The sequence below is a fragment of the Rattus norvegicus genome, chromosome 19 (assembly GCF_036323735.1).
Source record: "Rattus norvegicus strain BN/NHsdMcwi chromosome 19, GRCr8, whole genome shotgun sequence".
In the NCBI taxonomy this organism is placed as follows: domain Eukaryota; kingdom Metazoa; phylum Chordata; class Mammalia; order Rodentia; family Muridae; genus Rattus; species Rattus norvegicus.
Genome location: NC_086037.1, coordinates 52,204,539 through 52,220,320, shown reverse-complemented (window position 1 = coordinate 52,220,320; position 15,782 = coordinate 52,204,539). Strand labels below are relative to the sequence as shown.

Genomic DNA, 15,782 nt, shown 5'->3' with positions numbered 1-15,782 from the left:
GCCTGAAAGTGCTCAGTACAGCTCGCACTAGCCTAGGCTGTGGCACGCAGGATCTTTCCGAAGCATTTCAGGGTCGTCCTGGCAACCAGCTGCTCAGCCAATCAGCGCTTGACACTACGATCCGCCCCCAACTTCTGGAGCCATGGCGGGTGAGTATGGCTCCAACTCCAGCCTAATTCATCCTGAGGAGGATGTAGGGGCTTGCTATGGGGTTTGTTCCTTGCCTCGAAGTTGAAAAGTGTAGAGATTAGGATCCTGGATGAGCCTCGGTGAGTCCCCGGAAGGAGAGCTTCTTCTCAGAACCATAGGTGCAGATTATTCTGCAGCCCCAATTCACCCATGGGCAACTCTAGCATTACCGCTTCTACACCATTCCTTAACAGAGCTGGCCACTCTTGGTACCTCGTTCAAACTATTTAGAAATAGGGTAACATGTATCCCAGGCTGGCCTTAAAACTGCTGTATAGTAAAAGATGGCCTTGAACTTAGGGTCTTATTGCCTTCACTGCCTAAGTGCGAGGATTTAAGTGTGCATCGCCACGCTTGATTTATATGGCTCTGGGAATTGACTTGAAACCAGGGCTTCCTGCATGCTAGACAAACTCTCTCTACCACCTGCGCTCTGTGCACATACCCAGCCTAGGCCAGAGAGTGTTTAAGCATTTGGAAATGCTTTGCAAACATTTAAAAATGCAAATAGGCAATGTATAGGGATCACTGCTGGGCTTGGTGGCACTCTGGAGGCAAAGGCAGGCAGATCTCTTTTAAGTTCGAAGCTAGCCTGGTCTATAGATCCAGTTCCGAGACAGTCAGAGCTACATAGTAGAGTGAGACTGTCTCTCAAACAAACAAACAAACAAACAAACAAAAACACAGATTTAAAAAAACAGGGATCATCAACTTGCAAAAGGAAACAAGATGGAGAGATGGGGTGTGGCGAGTGGAGCTGGGAAGGAGCACAACAGAACTGGGACCTAACTCCAGCCTTCCTGGCCCTGGAACGTTTCTGCCGTGACCCCGGAGGAGGAATCCTGATTTGCTATTTGGTTCATTTTCGTGACAGTCTCCTGGCTTTGCCATCAGTCCAGGGGAAGAGACTCCCTGGCAGTTACGGCCACACTATTGTCTAGTGTTTGACTGGCATCTAAGGCTTTCTTGGCCAAGTAGCCTCCAGGACTAAGTGCTTCCCAACCGGGCCTGGCTCTGAGTTCTGGGTAGCAGTAAGGTTTAGGCCGTGTTTGCCCCGTTGGGGACGGACTAACTTTTTGGAGTTCCTTCCCCTTTAAAACTACTTCAACCTCCGCCAATACACTCAGGATCTCTCCTTGCTAAAAGCACGAGGCAGTGAAGGATGCCTCTGCGGCTGGTAGAGTGCCATCCCAGTGTTCTCTGAGCCCTACGATGCGGGAAGAGACAGCAGGGGAGGGTTTTCAACAGCTGGTAAGGCTGTGTCTGCTTTGTGTACTGCTCTCCATTTATCCCTGAGGAATACGTGTTCCAAGACCCCCGCCATCGGAGTCGCAGTCAGCATAGAGCCCAAACATTATTATATTTATCATATACCCTCACACCTGTGATTCAGTTCAGTGTTTGTTATTCATTCATTCATTCATTCATTCATTCATTCATTTTGGCCAAACTGACTTCAAACTTAATTTGGTCTAGGCTGACCTTGAACACTGGATCCTTCTGCCTCTGCTCCCCAGTGCCACGATTACAGGTGTGTGCCCAGGCCTGGCTAAATTTAATTTACAAACCAGAGTAGGAGATGAACAAAATGAAAAATAAAACAGAGAGATGGCTCTCTAATAGGCTGTAAATTGGCATCCCAGTCTGCTCTCTGTGGCTGTGATAAACACTGACCAAAAGCTAGTTTAGAAGGACAGCTATGTTCCAGCTGACAGTTCTGGGTACCAGTTCATCACCGAGGGAAATCAAGGAAGGAACCCAGAGGTGAGAACTCTGCTTACTGGCTTGCTTTCTGTGACCCTTACAACCTGTTTTTTTTTTTGTTTGTTTGTTTTGGGTTTTTTTGTTCTTTTTTTCGGAGCTGGGGACCGAACCCAGGGCCTTGCGCTTCCTAGGCAAGCGCTCTACCACTGAGCTAAGTCCCCGACCCCACAACCTGTTTTCTTACATAACCCAGTGGCACCTGCTGGAGGGTGACACCAAGCACAGTGAGCTGACCCTCCCACATCAATCACTAATCAAGAAAATGTCACCCACTACAGGCCACTGCAGGCCAGTCTGCTGGAGGTCTCCTGAACCCTCCTGAAGCCCTGAGGCTCAGTGAGAAGGCTGGGAAGCAAGGAAGCGTCCAGGTGGAGGTTGGGGAGGGAGGTTGAAAGCAAGAATAGGTTGGATACTGGGTAGAGGTTTGTTTCCAGGTGACGGTCAGGTCAAGATAACTTCAGATACCAAAATTTAGAGTCAGGGTTGGCAAGAATGTTACCAGATAAAAAGGCTTGCTACTAAGCTTGATGACCTGAGTTCCGTCCCTGGGACCCACATGGAAAGAGAGAACCAACTCCTGCAAATTCTGTCCAAGACCACAGTCACACACACACACACACACACACACACACACACAGAGACACACACAGACAGATACACAGACACACACAGACACACAGATACACAGATACACACACAGACAGACAGATACACAGAGACACACAGATACACAGATACACACACAGACACACAGATACACAGATACACACAGACACACAGACACACAGACAGACACACAGATACACAGATACACGCACAGACAGACAGACACACAGACAGACACACAGATACACAGATACACGCACAGATAGACAGACACTCAGACAGACACACAGATACACAGATACACACACACAGACACACACAGATACACACATAGACACACACGGAGACACAGAAACACACAGACATGCACACAAACAGACACAGACACACAGACACACACAGAGATGCACACACACACACAGACACACAGAGACAGAGACACACACACAGACACGCACACAGATAGACACACAGACACACACACACACACACACACACACACACCAATACTGTAATTTATAAATACTGTAATTTAAGAGTCCTTGGGAGGTAGAGGCCGATGGATCTTTATAAGTTTGAGGCCAGCCTCATGTACCAGCCTCATGTACCTAACGAGCTCCAGGACAACCAAGGCCACACGGTGAGACCTTGTCTCAGAAAACAAACAAGAAAACCCATGACAAAACAAACAAAAAATCTCGGGCTAGAGAGATCTCGTTGGTTAAGCATGCAGGCTGCTCTCGCAGAGTCTGGGCTTGAGCCTCAGCATCTACAGGGGGACTCACAACTTTCTGGAGCTCCAGTCTTTCCGGTTTCTCCAGTCTTTCTGAGGGTACCAGGCATGTGCCTGTGGCACAGGCATGTGTGCAAACAAAACACCCATACCTGTAAAAGAAGTAAATTTTAAAATTTGATGATGATGATGATGATGATGATGATGACGACGACGACGACGACGACGATTACTATTTTGAAACCGAGTCTTTCTACATTAGCTCTGGCTGTCCTGGAACTCACTATGTAGACCAGGCTGGCCTCTAATTCACAGAGATCTGTCTCTGCCTCCCCAGTGCTAAGATTCAAGGCTTCCACCACCACACTTGACCTATTTTAATTTTAATAAAAAATTGCTTTTTACGAAATTTAGGATCAACAGTGATGAGTCCCAGGTCCCCAGCCCTTACACTAGCTAAGAGGTGCCTGGTTAGCAATGTGGTACAGCCGGGAGCTTGGATCTCTGATGACAGCAGCATTTCAGGGGGTAAATGGAGTGGAAATCAGGCACAGGTGTGTGTGGGGTGGGGGGAGCAAGTTCTCCGTTTCAGGATTCACGGAACAGTGAACGACCCATCCGTTTCTTGGCAGCCCCTCAGAGCAGGGGACAGAGGCACTGGAAATCATGCTGGGGCTGCTGGGCTGGCTCAGCTGTGGAGAGTACAGGCTCCAGACAAACCCCAGCGTAAAAGAGAAGGCAGCCCATCCATTAGCCCACCCATTAGATGGTGACAGGCAAAGCAAAGCAGAGGTTGGTGTTGGCGAGTGTGCCAACAGGAATTCCTGGTGTGTTTCAGAACTCATCCCAAAACAAACACTTAGGTCTTTTATTACCCCGGAAGTTATTTCTGTTTGTGGAATAATTCAAATGAGAGCAAAGGGCTGGAGAGCCGAGAGTTAAGAGCATTTGCTGAATTATCCTGAGGACCAGAGTAGACCTGAGCCTGGTAGGAGGCTCTACAAATCCCTGTAACTTCAGCTCCAGGGATCCAAGACCCTGACTTCCAAAGGTACCAGCCTACAAATGACACCCACATTGACACATACATAAAAATAAATCCTTAAAAAATAGTTATTTAACACTAGCCCAAGAAACTATACCAACAGCACCCAGAGAGTCCTTTTGTAACTAGTCAACCATCCCTGAAAGGGGGCCATTCTGATTTTCTAAGGAGATCGCTTTATTTTCATGTCGGTGGTCAATTAAACATGCCAACATTGTCAGGCGGTGATGCACACTCTTAATCCCAACACTGAGGGGCAGAGGCAGCCAGCCTGTGTTCCGGGAGAGCCAGGGCTACACAGAGAAATTCTGTTCTTTTGGGGGGGTGGGTTGGGCCGGGGAGCCAACATCATTAGACACTAATTTCTCGCTGACTCGGAATGCATTCTTTATCCATCCTGCTCGTCCCTTCCTTCCATTTCATTTTTTATTTTTAAGATGTATTTGTTATTATTAGAGTGGTGTGAGGCTGTGTATGTATGTGCATGTGTGTGTGTGTGTGTGCCTGCCTGTATATGTGTGTGCCTGTGTATGTATGTGCATGTGTCTGTATGTGCCTGCCTGTATAATGTGTGTGCCTGTGTATGTGTGTGCCTGTGTGTGTGCCTGTGTGTGTGCCTGTATATGTGTGTGCATGTGTGTGTGTGCCTGTATCTGTGTGTCTGTGTGTGCATGTGTGCCACATCATTTGTGTGAAGGCCGGAGGACAACCCTGTCCATTGTTTTTCACACCCTTAATGGGGTCTGAGGATCAATTCAGGTCTCTGCAGATCTGTCAGTGAGACTGGGACTTGAAGACCTCAAAGAACAGGTTGGACTACAGTCTCAAGCTGTAGAAAACCTTACTTCAGGTTCACTGCACACTTATACATGTATGTAACCCAGAAAGGCAGTGATCTAAGGAAGGGTGAGTTTAGAAAGACATGACCACATGTAAAAAAACCACACCAGGAAGCACATACTAAATATTAACAGAGCCGCCCTTTCCCAGAACTTTCTCAGGACAGTCCAATTTAAACACAATCGCCTGGCACATGCTATGGGTTATATCTAGGAAAGCACGAAAGCAAGGCAGGAGAAAAGACAGCACTCCGCATGTCCTTTCAACCACAATGGGTTCCACAGCTATGTCACAGCATCCAACAAGAATAAGCACGCCTTATAAATGTGAACATAAGTGTCACGGGAGGCACGAAATCCCATCCAAGAACAATCCAGGAAACAAAATGCACACGAGGTAAAAGGCCTTCTGCCTCTTTTCCCGGAGCCTCTCTCACAGTTCCCCAAGGCATTGTTCACACTCGGTCTTGAGGCTTTGACAGGTCTACCCCCTTTCCTTTTTTTAAATGGGAGGCTGCTCTCAGGTGGTCCCCAAGGACCAAGGCCAGGGACGTCACCATGGGGAAGGTGGGGGTGGGAGAGGGAGAGAAAAAGAGGGAAAGGGGAACTCATGCAGGAGGAGAAGGAGGAAGAAGAGGAGGAAGAGAAAGAGGAGAAGAGCCTCTTTCCATCTTTATTGCTAGCAAGCTCATTCCATCGCTTTGCATAGCTGTGAGCGGAAGTGGTCCAGGAGCTTGTGGTAGAGGCTCCTCACCTCTTGGCAGACCGGGAGAGAAACAAACACCCAGAGGCCCAGATCTAATCTTCAGAAGCACACCCCTAGTGATTCACTACTTCTAGCCAGCCCTGCCCTTACCCAGGCCTCCAACCCCTGTTCCCAAAGTTCTGCCATCTTCTAAAGTAGCACCACAGGCTGGGGTTCCAATCCTTGAGCCTATAGGGACTCTTTTTTTTTAAAGACAGGGTCTGCTTTGCCCTTCAGGCTGGACTAGAACCTATTATCCTCCTGCTTCTGCCTCTCAGATGCTGGGATTACAGATGTGAACGACTAAACCTAGTTGTGGGGGCATTCCACATTCAAACCATGAAGCCAGAACCAAAGCATGCAAAAACAAACAAAACAAACAAAAAACAACAACAACAACAACAAAAATGCAACCTCAATTCAAGAGCACGGCTAGCCTCACTCATTGGCTCCTTTATTTATGGCTGCAGTGGATTCAGTGCTACAAGCATGAGGCCCTGAGTTCAGATCCCTAGGACCCATGTTTTGTTTTGTTTTTTGTTCTTTTAGAAAAGCCAGGTGTGGCAGATTATAGTCAGAGCGTAGGGAAACAGAGTCAGGAAAGTCCTGGGCTTGCTGGCAGCCCTCCTGGCCTCCTTGCAAACTTCCGGGCTAGATCTTGCTTCAAACAGAGTAGAAGGTGCCTGAGGAACGACAGCCGAGGCTGTCCTCTGGCCTCCGCGTGTACACGCAGGAATAAGCGCGCATGCGCATGGACGCACACACTAGGATTTAATCACTATGAGGGCATATTAAAAGGAAGAACTAAGTGGGATATTAAGGAGGTGGCTGGCATGGGCATGGAGGCGCCAGCATTTGGGAGGTAGAGATATGAGGATGAGGGGGTTCAAGGTTACCCTTTCCCACGGTGAATTTGAAGCTAGCCTGGACTATGCGTGACCCTTTTCTCACAGGGTATGGGGTGATTGGGTGAAAATGGCTCTGTCTTTAGAAATGATCTGTGGATTAGTGTGTGGAGAGATTTTTTTTTTTGTTGTTGTTCTTTTTTTCGGAGCTGGGGACCGAACCCAGGGCCTTGTGCTCTACCACTGAGCTAAATCCCCAACCCCGAGAGATTGTTTTATAGTGGGAGTGTTCTGAGAGCTTCTGTAGCTAGCTCTTTCTTAATCCGCCTCTCTTGCCTGGTGTTACCCAGAACTGTCTTAGGACTCTTCAGAGTTCTTACCAGCGAGCAGGCCTTCACTCGGTGCCACCTCCCCTCCTCCCAACTTCTAGTGCTGTGAACCAAAAAAATCCTTTTTACAATCTGTGGTGTTCAGTTATAGCAACAGTAAGGATGGTGGATTGAATGAGAATGGCCCCCACAGACTCCTCTACGTGAACGCTTAGTCAGCAGGGACTGAGCCTTAGAAGGATAAGGAGGCTTGGCCTCGCTGGAGGAAGTGTATCACTTTGGGGTGGGCTTTGAGGTTTCAAAAGGCCAAGTCAGGCCCTGTGCTGCCCTCTCTTTCTCTTCCTTTGGATCTCTTCCTTTGGATCAGTGTAGCTACTGCTCCAGTGTCACGAGTGCTGCCATGATGCCATGATGCTAAGGGTCTAACCCTTGGAAACGGTAGCAAAGCCCACAGTTAAATTCTAAGAAGTACTTGGTCTTGATGTAGCAACTAGGACAGTAAGTAAACTAAACAAATGGGTCCCAATGACCTGCGACTTGTCACCTCTTCCCTGACGATTGATCTCGGGGTTCCTGGTTTCGGAAGCTTTGCTGGACCATACAGATAGTAAAGCTGTAATCAGAGGCCCTCTGAGATCCGAAGCTTCTTTAAATGCTACTAAGGCTGGAGCCAGGAGCTAGGCAAGCATCTCGGCCTTAAATGCTTTAACTTTCTGGGTGGGGCATTTTGAAGCTTTCCGAGGCCCTCTCTACCTACCCACCCCTCACTCTGGGTTTTGCTGAGGATCATTTTTCTCTGTGTGTCTTCTGTACGTGTGTTTCCTCACACCCAATAAACACCTTTCTTCAACCGCAAAAAATAAATAAATAACATAAAAATAAAATTTTGGACAGGATCTCCATGTGAAGTCATGGTTGGCCTCAAGCTCAGAGTTCTACCTGCCTCTGCCTCCCCGGTGTTGAGATTAAAAATGTGTGCCCCCACATCTGGTGTTTTGGGAAACTTTTTGGTTTTGTTCTTTGAGACAGGGTTTCTCTGTGTAGCCCTGGCTATTCTGGAACTAGCTCTATAGACCAAGCTGGCCTCAAACTCAGAGATTTGCCTGTCTCTGACTCCCAAATGCTGGTATTAAATGTGTGCACCACCACCACACCTGGGAAACTTTTCTGGGCGCTGACATGATGTTCAAAATATTTTGGATTTATTTTGCAGCCCTCTGTGTTGTAGACCGATTTCTTTTTCTTTCTTTCTTTTTTTTATTCATTTATTATATATAAGTACACTGTAGCTGTCTTCACATACACCAGAAGAGAGCATCGGATCTCTCTCTGTGTGTGTGTGTGTGTGTGTGTGTGTGTGTGTGTGTGTGTGTGTGTGTGTCTTCCATTTGAGAACCCAGAGCAATGGGGGAGGCTAGCAAGTTACTCACACAGCTGCTGCCCGGGAGGTAGAACGGATTAATCAATTTCAGTAACACCTCTTGACTTTAGATTAAAAAAAAAAAATCATCTCTTTTAGAGAGGGTGGAAGGGGAGGGTGGGAAGGGTAGAGCGAGAGGCAGAGCGTTCTTTGTGAAGATCAGGATAACTTCAGAAGTTGGTTCTCTCCTTCCTTCCAGCACATGGATCCTGGGGATGGACTTAGTACATGCGGCTTGGCAGGAAGCACTGGCGAGCCATCTCACGAGCCTGAACTTTAGATTTTCAGCTTAAAGACGTTTAGTTGATAATGCTAGCCACTGTTTCCCGCTCTGAGAAACTAAGGTGGGGAACGTGTCTGGTCCCAAGCACTTTTAGATTAGGGACTCACCCGTCCTGTTTGGATTTTCTTTCCTCACCTCCTCACGTACGCCTTAAACAGTGAGAAGAGCCCTGATTGTATTGGCCCACGCAGAGAGGACATCATTCAACTATGCCATGAAGGAGGCTGCTGTGGAGGCTCTGAAGAAGAAAGGATGGGAGGTGGTCGAATCTGACCTCTATGCTATGAACTTTAACCCCCTCATTTCCAGAAACGACATCACAGGTAAGAATCGTCTCCCTCCACTGACAGTGGACCACGTGACCCAGCCTCAGCCCCTCTTGCCTCCCAACAGGGGAGCCGAAGGACTCGGAGAACTTTCAGTACCCTGTTGAGTCATCTCTGGCGTATAAGGAAGGCCGCCTGAGCCCGGATATTGTAGCTGAACAGAAAAAGCTGGAAGCTGCAGACCTGGTGATATTTCAGGTACCTCATAGGACGGAAGTCATGAGAGCAGTGTCTAGGGTGTCTGTCCTTATTGTCCCTAGAGCCCTCTGCATTCTAAGTGGTGTCAGAAAGTGTGCGGCTGAGTTGATGTGCTTTGTGTATTTAAGTTTATTTGTGCGTGTGCGTGTGCGCATGCGTTATGCTGCCCAGGCAGGCGTCTTAGGGTTCAGCAATCCTGCAGCCCCAGCCTCACTAAGTAGCTCATACAAAGGGAGCAGGGCACTTCCCCATATGCCCTCTCCCCACCATTTAGCTTTTCCAGAGGAAATGACAAGGGCGAAAGTGCACTACGGTGGAAAGTTGCTCCGAACCTAAGCTCTTTCCGGCCACAGGGGAAGGGCAGGTGTGAGAGTACCATGATCTGACCTCTTGGTCTTCTGTCCCACAGTTCCCATTGTATTGGTTTGGGGTGCCCGCCATTCTGAAAGGCTGGTTTGAGAGAGTGCTTGTAGCAGGATTCGCCTACACGTATGCCACCATGTATGACAAGGGTCCTTTCCAGGTAGGTGAACTGTTGGGTATTTCCTGAGTAGATTCTGCCCTGACATCACAGATGGACTCTTAAGACCGGGTTGGGGTGGGGTTGGGGGGTGCACTGTAAGCTTATAAATCAAATGACAGGATGTTTTGGATTTGCTGGATTTTTTTTTTTTTACATTTACCTATTATTTTACTTATATGTTCTTTAACGCAATGTCTTAGATTTGCTCGATTATTTTTTTATATATGTTTATGGGGGTTTATATGGCTATACACCACATGTGTGCAGTGGCTGAGGAGTCCAGAAAAGAGGGTCACATCTTCCTAGAACTGGAGTCGTGAGCTGCCATGGGTGCTGGGGACTGAACCTGGGTCTTCTGAAGAGCAGCCAATGCTCTTAACCCTCATACCATCTCTCTAGACTGCTATTTATTTACCTGAGAGAGGCACGTGCCTGCCACTGTGTGTATGGAAGTTAGGGAACAAGTTGCAGACGGGAGATCAGGCTCAGGCTGTCAGGCTTGGTGGCAAGTGACTTTACCAGCTAAGCCATCTCACCAGCCTTTGGACTTTGTTTTAAGTGTTCTAGAAAAAAAAAAACTCAAAAAAGTAAGTGTTGAGGGGATTAATGAATGGTTCTTGTAGATAAACCAGAAATTAGACTTCAAGCTATTTGGTAGATTTTTGTTTTGTTTTGTTTTGTTATCCTTGTTTCTCATGCTTGAGATTTTTCCTTAGTAAAAATTAGATGGAAAATTTTTATTGACTTGGTGATAAACACCTGAAATCCCATTTGGGTGGGAAAGGCAGAAAGACCTGGAGTTCAAGGCCATCCCCAGCTACTTGGTGAGTTTTAGGCTAGCCTGGGCTACATGAGATCTTGTCTGAATAAAACATGAAACCAGAAAGAGAGTCTTTGTTGTTTGGAGGCCAAATGGTGACAAGAACTATCTTGTGACTTTTTTTTAATAGATTTTTTAAAATTTAACCTTATTTTATGTATATTGGTGTTTTGCCTGCATGTATGTCTGAAAGAGGGTGTTAGATTCTCCTGGAACAGGAGTTACAGTTGTGAGCCGCCATGCGGGTGCTGGGAATTGAACCTGGGTCCTCTAGAAGAGCAGCCAGTGCTTGTAACCACTGAGCCATCTCTCCAGCCTCACCTTTTTTATTTTAATTACATTTTTTTTTTTGGTTCTTTTTTTCCGGAGCTGGGGACCGAACCCAGGGCCTTGCGCTTCCTAGGTAAGCGCTCTACCACTGAGCTAAATCCCCAGCCCCCTTTTAATTACATTTTAAAAACTTGACACAGGGTCTTATCAGGTAGCCCTGGCTGGCTTGGAGCTCACTAGAGACCCACCTGCCTCTGTCTCTGGATTAAAGTCATGAGCCACGGTACCCAGCTGTGTGGGAAGTTTTGAGTGAGTGGTGATTTGTGCTGTAGTCATGGCTACCCACAGCCGCATGCTGGTCACGGCCACAGTTGGAACATGTGCAGAGTCACGCTGAGGTGGCAGAGTGCTTGCAGCCTGAAATAATAGCACCTATGGGGTGGATCCGTTCGTCCTTCTCCCAGGGGCCCCCTTCATTAACTCACGGGGACCCTGGAGAGGAGCGGGTGATACTTGTTTTCTCTTTCAGAATAAGAAGACCTTGCTTTCCATCACCACCGGGGGCAGCGGCTCCATGTACTCTCTGCAGGGTGTCCACGGGGACATGAACGTCATTCTCTGGCCAATTCAGGTAGCTCCTCACGGGGGAACTTCCAGAGGAGTTTGTTAGTTGAGCTTTCCTTGGAGTCCACACCTCCAGAGAGTAACTAAAAACTGACGTGAGGTGTGAGGACGACAGCCTGGTAACAGGGCAGCATCTCCTGAGCTTCCTTCAGGGGCTTGTGAGGTGACCCAGGGCAAACAGTCAAAGAGTCTCTGACTCACACACTGGGGCCTCAGTGTGTGCAGCCGAGGCCTGGGCTTTCTCTAGTCTTCCTAGAATTGTGTCTGCACGCCCAGAACATTTTAATTAAAAAAAAGTGTGTGTGTGTGTGTGTATGTGTGTGTGTGTGTATGTGTGTGTGTGCATGCATTTGTGTGTGTGTGTATGTCTGTGTGAATGCATATGTGTGTGCATATGTGTGCTTGTGTGTGTGTATGTGTGTGTGCATGCATATGTGTGCTTGTGTGTGTGTGTGTGTGTGTGTGTGTGTGCAGTGTGTGTGTAACTTTTGGGCATCCACTCCTCTTTCCACCTTGTTGATACCAGGATTTCCTTGGCTTTTGTAATACTGTGTGGTCAAGGCTCAGCAGCCTTTGAGCTTCTGGGCAGTTCTGTCTCTGTCTCCCATCTTGCCTTGGCATGCTGGGATTTCATATTCATATATATATATATATATATATATATATATATGTAGATATAGATATATATTGGATTTTTTTGTTTTGTTTTTGTTTTTGTTTTTTGTTTTTTTTTTTTTGGTTCTTTTTTTCGGAGCTGGGGACCGAACCCAGGGCCTTGCGCTTCCTAGGTAAGCGCTCTAACCGCTGAGCTAAATCCCCAGCCCCGATTTTTTTGTTTTGAGACAGGGTTTCCCTGTGTATCTGCATAGCCCTGGCTATCCTGAAACTCACTCTGTAGACCAGGCTAGCCTCAAACTCCACCCACCTCTGCCTCCTGAGTGCTGGGATTAAAGGCATGCACCACCACCCAGCTGCATTCGCCTTTTTACATAGGTTCTGGGCTCTCTCTTCATCAGTCTTACAGGGAGAGCACCTTTACCCTGCCGGCTGAACCATCTCTCCAGCCCTTTTCTTTTTTTAAGGGGGTGGGGGAGGCTCATATATAATCCCAGGGTGGACTTGAACTTGTGGCAGTTCTCCTGCCTCAACCTGTTGGGTGCTGGACTTAAGGCATGAGCTGCTTTATGTGGCTCCCCAGGACAAGAATTAAGTTCACTGAGCTTGTCTTAGAGGTGGGCTTTGGAGTCCTTAGGCCCCAGAGGATTGTGTCCACTCAGGAATGGGGCTGCAGAGGAGAGCGAGCCAGATGGGCCCTGGGAAGACCATTTGTAAAGACTGAGCTCATCATGTGCAGAGGCAGAAAAATGAGCAGCCACGCATCCTCGCATGAGCCCGTGCCAAGGAGCAAGCAGTCTCCCTAACGTAATAGAATTTACGGCTCTTTTGGCAGAAGATCCAGGTTGGCACAGTGTCAAGGTTTTTACTCACTCAAAGCAAGGTGGCCTAGCCAGGTTACAACCAGGGAGGGCGGGAGTCAATTCCCCAGGGTCCTCTGCACTTTCTCCCAGTGGCAAGCCCAACTCACCCTCTTAAAAGGTTTTTAAAATTTAAGTTTTATTTTATGAGTTTCACCTGCTGTCGTGTATACAATGTTCGGGAAGACTAGAAGAATACATTGGGTTTCCTGGAATAGCAGTTACAAATGGTTGTGAGCCACCACGTGGGTCCTGGGAATTAAACTCAGGTCTTCTGGAAGAGCAGCCAAAGCTCTTAATCACCACGACATCTCTCTAGCTGCAAAGTTTTCTTTCTTTCTTTTCTTCCTTCCTTTCTTCCTTCCTCCTTTCTTTCTTCCTTACTTCCCTCCTTTCTCTCTCTCTCTCTCTTTTATTTATTTATTTATTTATTTATTTATTTATTTATTTATTTATTTATTTTTGGTTCTTTTTTTTTTTTCCGGAGCTGGGGACTGAACCCAGGGCCTTGCGCTTCCTAGGCAAGCGCTCTACCACTGAGCTAAATCCCCAACCCCTCTCTTTTTTTAAAGATTTATTTATTTATTTATTACATATAAGTACACTGTTGCTGTCTTCAGACACACCAGAAGAGGGCATCAGATCCCATTACAGATGGTTGTGAGCCACCATGTGGTTGCTGGGATTTGAACTCAGGTCCTTTGGAAGAGCAGTCAGTGCTCTTAACCACTGAGCCATCTCTCCAGCTCTCCTCTCTCTCTCTCTCTCTCTCTCTCTCTCTCTCTCTCTCTCTTTCTTTTAAGATTTCTATTTATTTTATTGCTCTCCGTGTGTATACTACATTTATGTGTGTGTCCCAGAGGTTAGAAAAGGTCATCCAATCCCTTAGAACTGCAGTGACACGTGAACCCCTCCGTATGGGTGCTGGGCACCAAGCTGGGTTCTCTGAAAGAACAGAAAATCTTAACCATTGAGCCAGCTCTCCATTCCCAGATCAAGTTCTGGTGCCTGCTTACAGTGCAGACTCACTCCCGTGCCTTACCTCTGTGTTCTGTGTCTCTCCAGAGTGGCATTCTGCGCTTCTGTGGCTTCCAGGTCTTAGAACCTCAACTGGTGTACAGCATTGGCCACACCCCACCCGATGCCCGCGTGCAGGTCCTGGAAGGGTGGAAGAAGCGTCTGGAGACTGTCTGGGAGGAGTCACCACTCTACTTTGCTCCAAGCAGCTTGTTTGACCTAAACTTCCAGGCAGGATTCTTACTGAAAAAAGAGGTTCAAGAGGAGCAGAAAAAGAACAAGTTTGGCCTTTCTGTGGGCCATCATTTGGGCAAGTCCATTCCAGCCGACAACCAGATCAAAGCTAGAAAATAAGGTTTTCCATACCATGTAGTTAGACCCAGGTTTCTTTTTCCCCAGTTTGCCTGGCTTGCTTTCAGTTTTCGCCTTTGTTCCACAAGGATAGGAAAAGGAGGAGGCTCGCCTCATGCGTTTTTGGATAGTTCTGCCACGGCTGTGACAGCAAAATGAACGAGGTCAGATTAGGGGCCTCAGGTGGCCTGGGATATGAATCAGGGAGAGGTGTAGCCGCGAGCGGGGAAAATACTCTTCTAGGTCTTTTGTACACTATAAGCTTTTTTCTTCGGGCTAGCCCTGGCTAAATGGCATCCAATCCTCCACCCACTTGTTGCTATTAGTTACCTCTCTGTGGTTTAGGGCAGGAGGGAATTGCTCAAACAATGGCTGAGGGACTAACTTGTTTAGCAGTTAGCTAAAGCCTGTTTATGATCCATCCTGGTTTCAATTACTGTGCAGTGACTGACAAGCCTCGGGGGATTGCTCTCCAGCTCTTCTCTGCCTTGTACATAGCACACCCAGGTCCTGGGAAATGAATACAAAAACAGGTCTCCGCCTCATTCTTGCTATTCTTTCTTTGTGTGTGTGTGTGTGGAAATAAATGGATATTTCACACGTCAGATGGCGGTGCGTGCGTTTGAGCCCTTCAATACTTAACAACAGCCCCCTCCTGAGCTGGCGCGATGACTCAGCAGCTAAGAGCCCTTGTGGCTCTAGCAGGAAACCCACCTAAAGGCTAACTGCTGTTCCTAACTCCAGTTCTAAAGAACCCAGCGCCCTCTCCTGGTTTCTTCAGGCACTGCATGCAGGCAGTGCACAGACATAACACGCGAGCCGAAAAATGGGTAGACACATACAAATAAATCCTGAACGCCAAAATGAAAACCAGTAGCCTTCTACCAAACGTCTGGAAGGTTTTTCTGTAGTATTGTGAAATCAATGACATTCCTTTCTTATTTTATTTTATTTTTTTTGGTTCTTTTTTTCGGAGCTGGGGACCGAACCCAGGGCCTTGCACTTCCTAGGCAAGCGCTCTACCACTGAGCTAAATCCCCAACCCCTCCTTTCTTATTTTAAAGATCTGTTTTGTTTTTAATTCTGTGGGTGGGGAAGGGTGTGCGCGCGCGCGTGCGCGCGCACGCGTGCCTGAGGGTTTATGAATATGTGTGTACAAGTGCTCACAGACTCCTGAAGAAGGCCTTCCAGCCCCCAGAGCTGGAGTTACAAGTGGCTGCTCTTAGCTATGAAACCATCTCCCCAGCCCTGATGATTACATTCAGTTTAAGGAAATATGCAGATATCATGTAGGTCTTTTTTTTTTTTTAATATTTATTTTATGTAGACAAGCATACTGTCTTCAAACACATCAAATCCCATTACAGATGGTTGTGAGCC

The 15,782-nt window shown here is 47.3% G+C and overlaps 1 protein-coding gene across 1 annotated transcript; it reads left to right on the top strand.

Moving 5' to 3' along the window:
- Window positions 1-53: 53 nt before the first annotated feature.
- Nqo1 (NAD(P)H quinone dehydrogenase 1) lies at window positions 54-14,947 on the top strand. The gene is made up of 6 exons (NM_017000.3): window positions 54-149; window positions 8,957-9,121; window positions 9,192-9,322; window positions 9,732-9,845; window positions 11,465-11,566; window positions 14,100-14,947. Exons 1-6 carry the CDS (start codon window positions 143-145, stop codon window positions 14,403-14,405), a joined length of 825 nt encoding a protein of 274 aa, NP_058696.2. The 5' UTR covers window positions 54-142; the 3' UTR covers window positions 14,406-14,947.
- Window positions 14,948-15,782: the final 835 nt, after the last annotated feature.

Excerpts from the sequence above, each read along its gene's own strand:
- Nqo1 (NM_017000.3), top strand. Across the intron at positions 9,323-9,731 it reads CAGACCTGGTGATATTTCAG|TTCCCATTGTATTGGTTTGG; the intron begins GTACCTCATAGG and ends TCTGTCCCACAG. Across the intron at positions 9,846-11,464 it reads ATGACAAGGGTCCTTTCCAG|AATAAGAAGACCTTGCTTTC; the intron begins GTAGGTGAACTG and ends TTTCTCTTTCAG.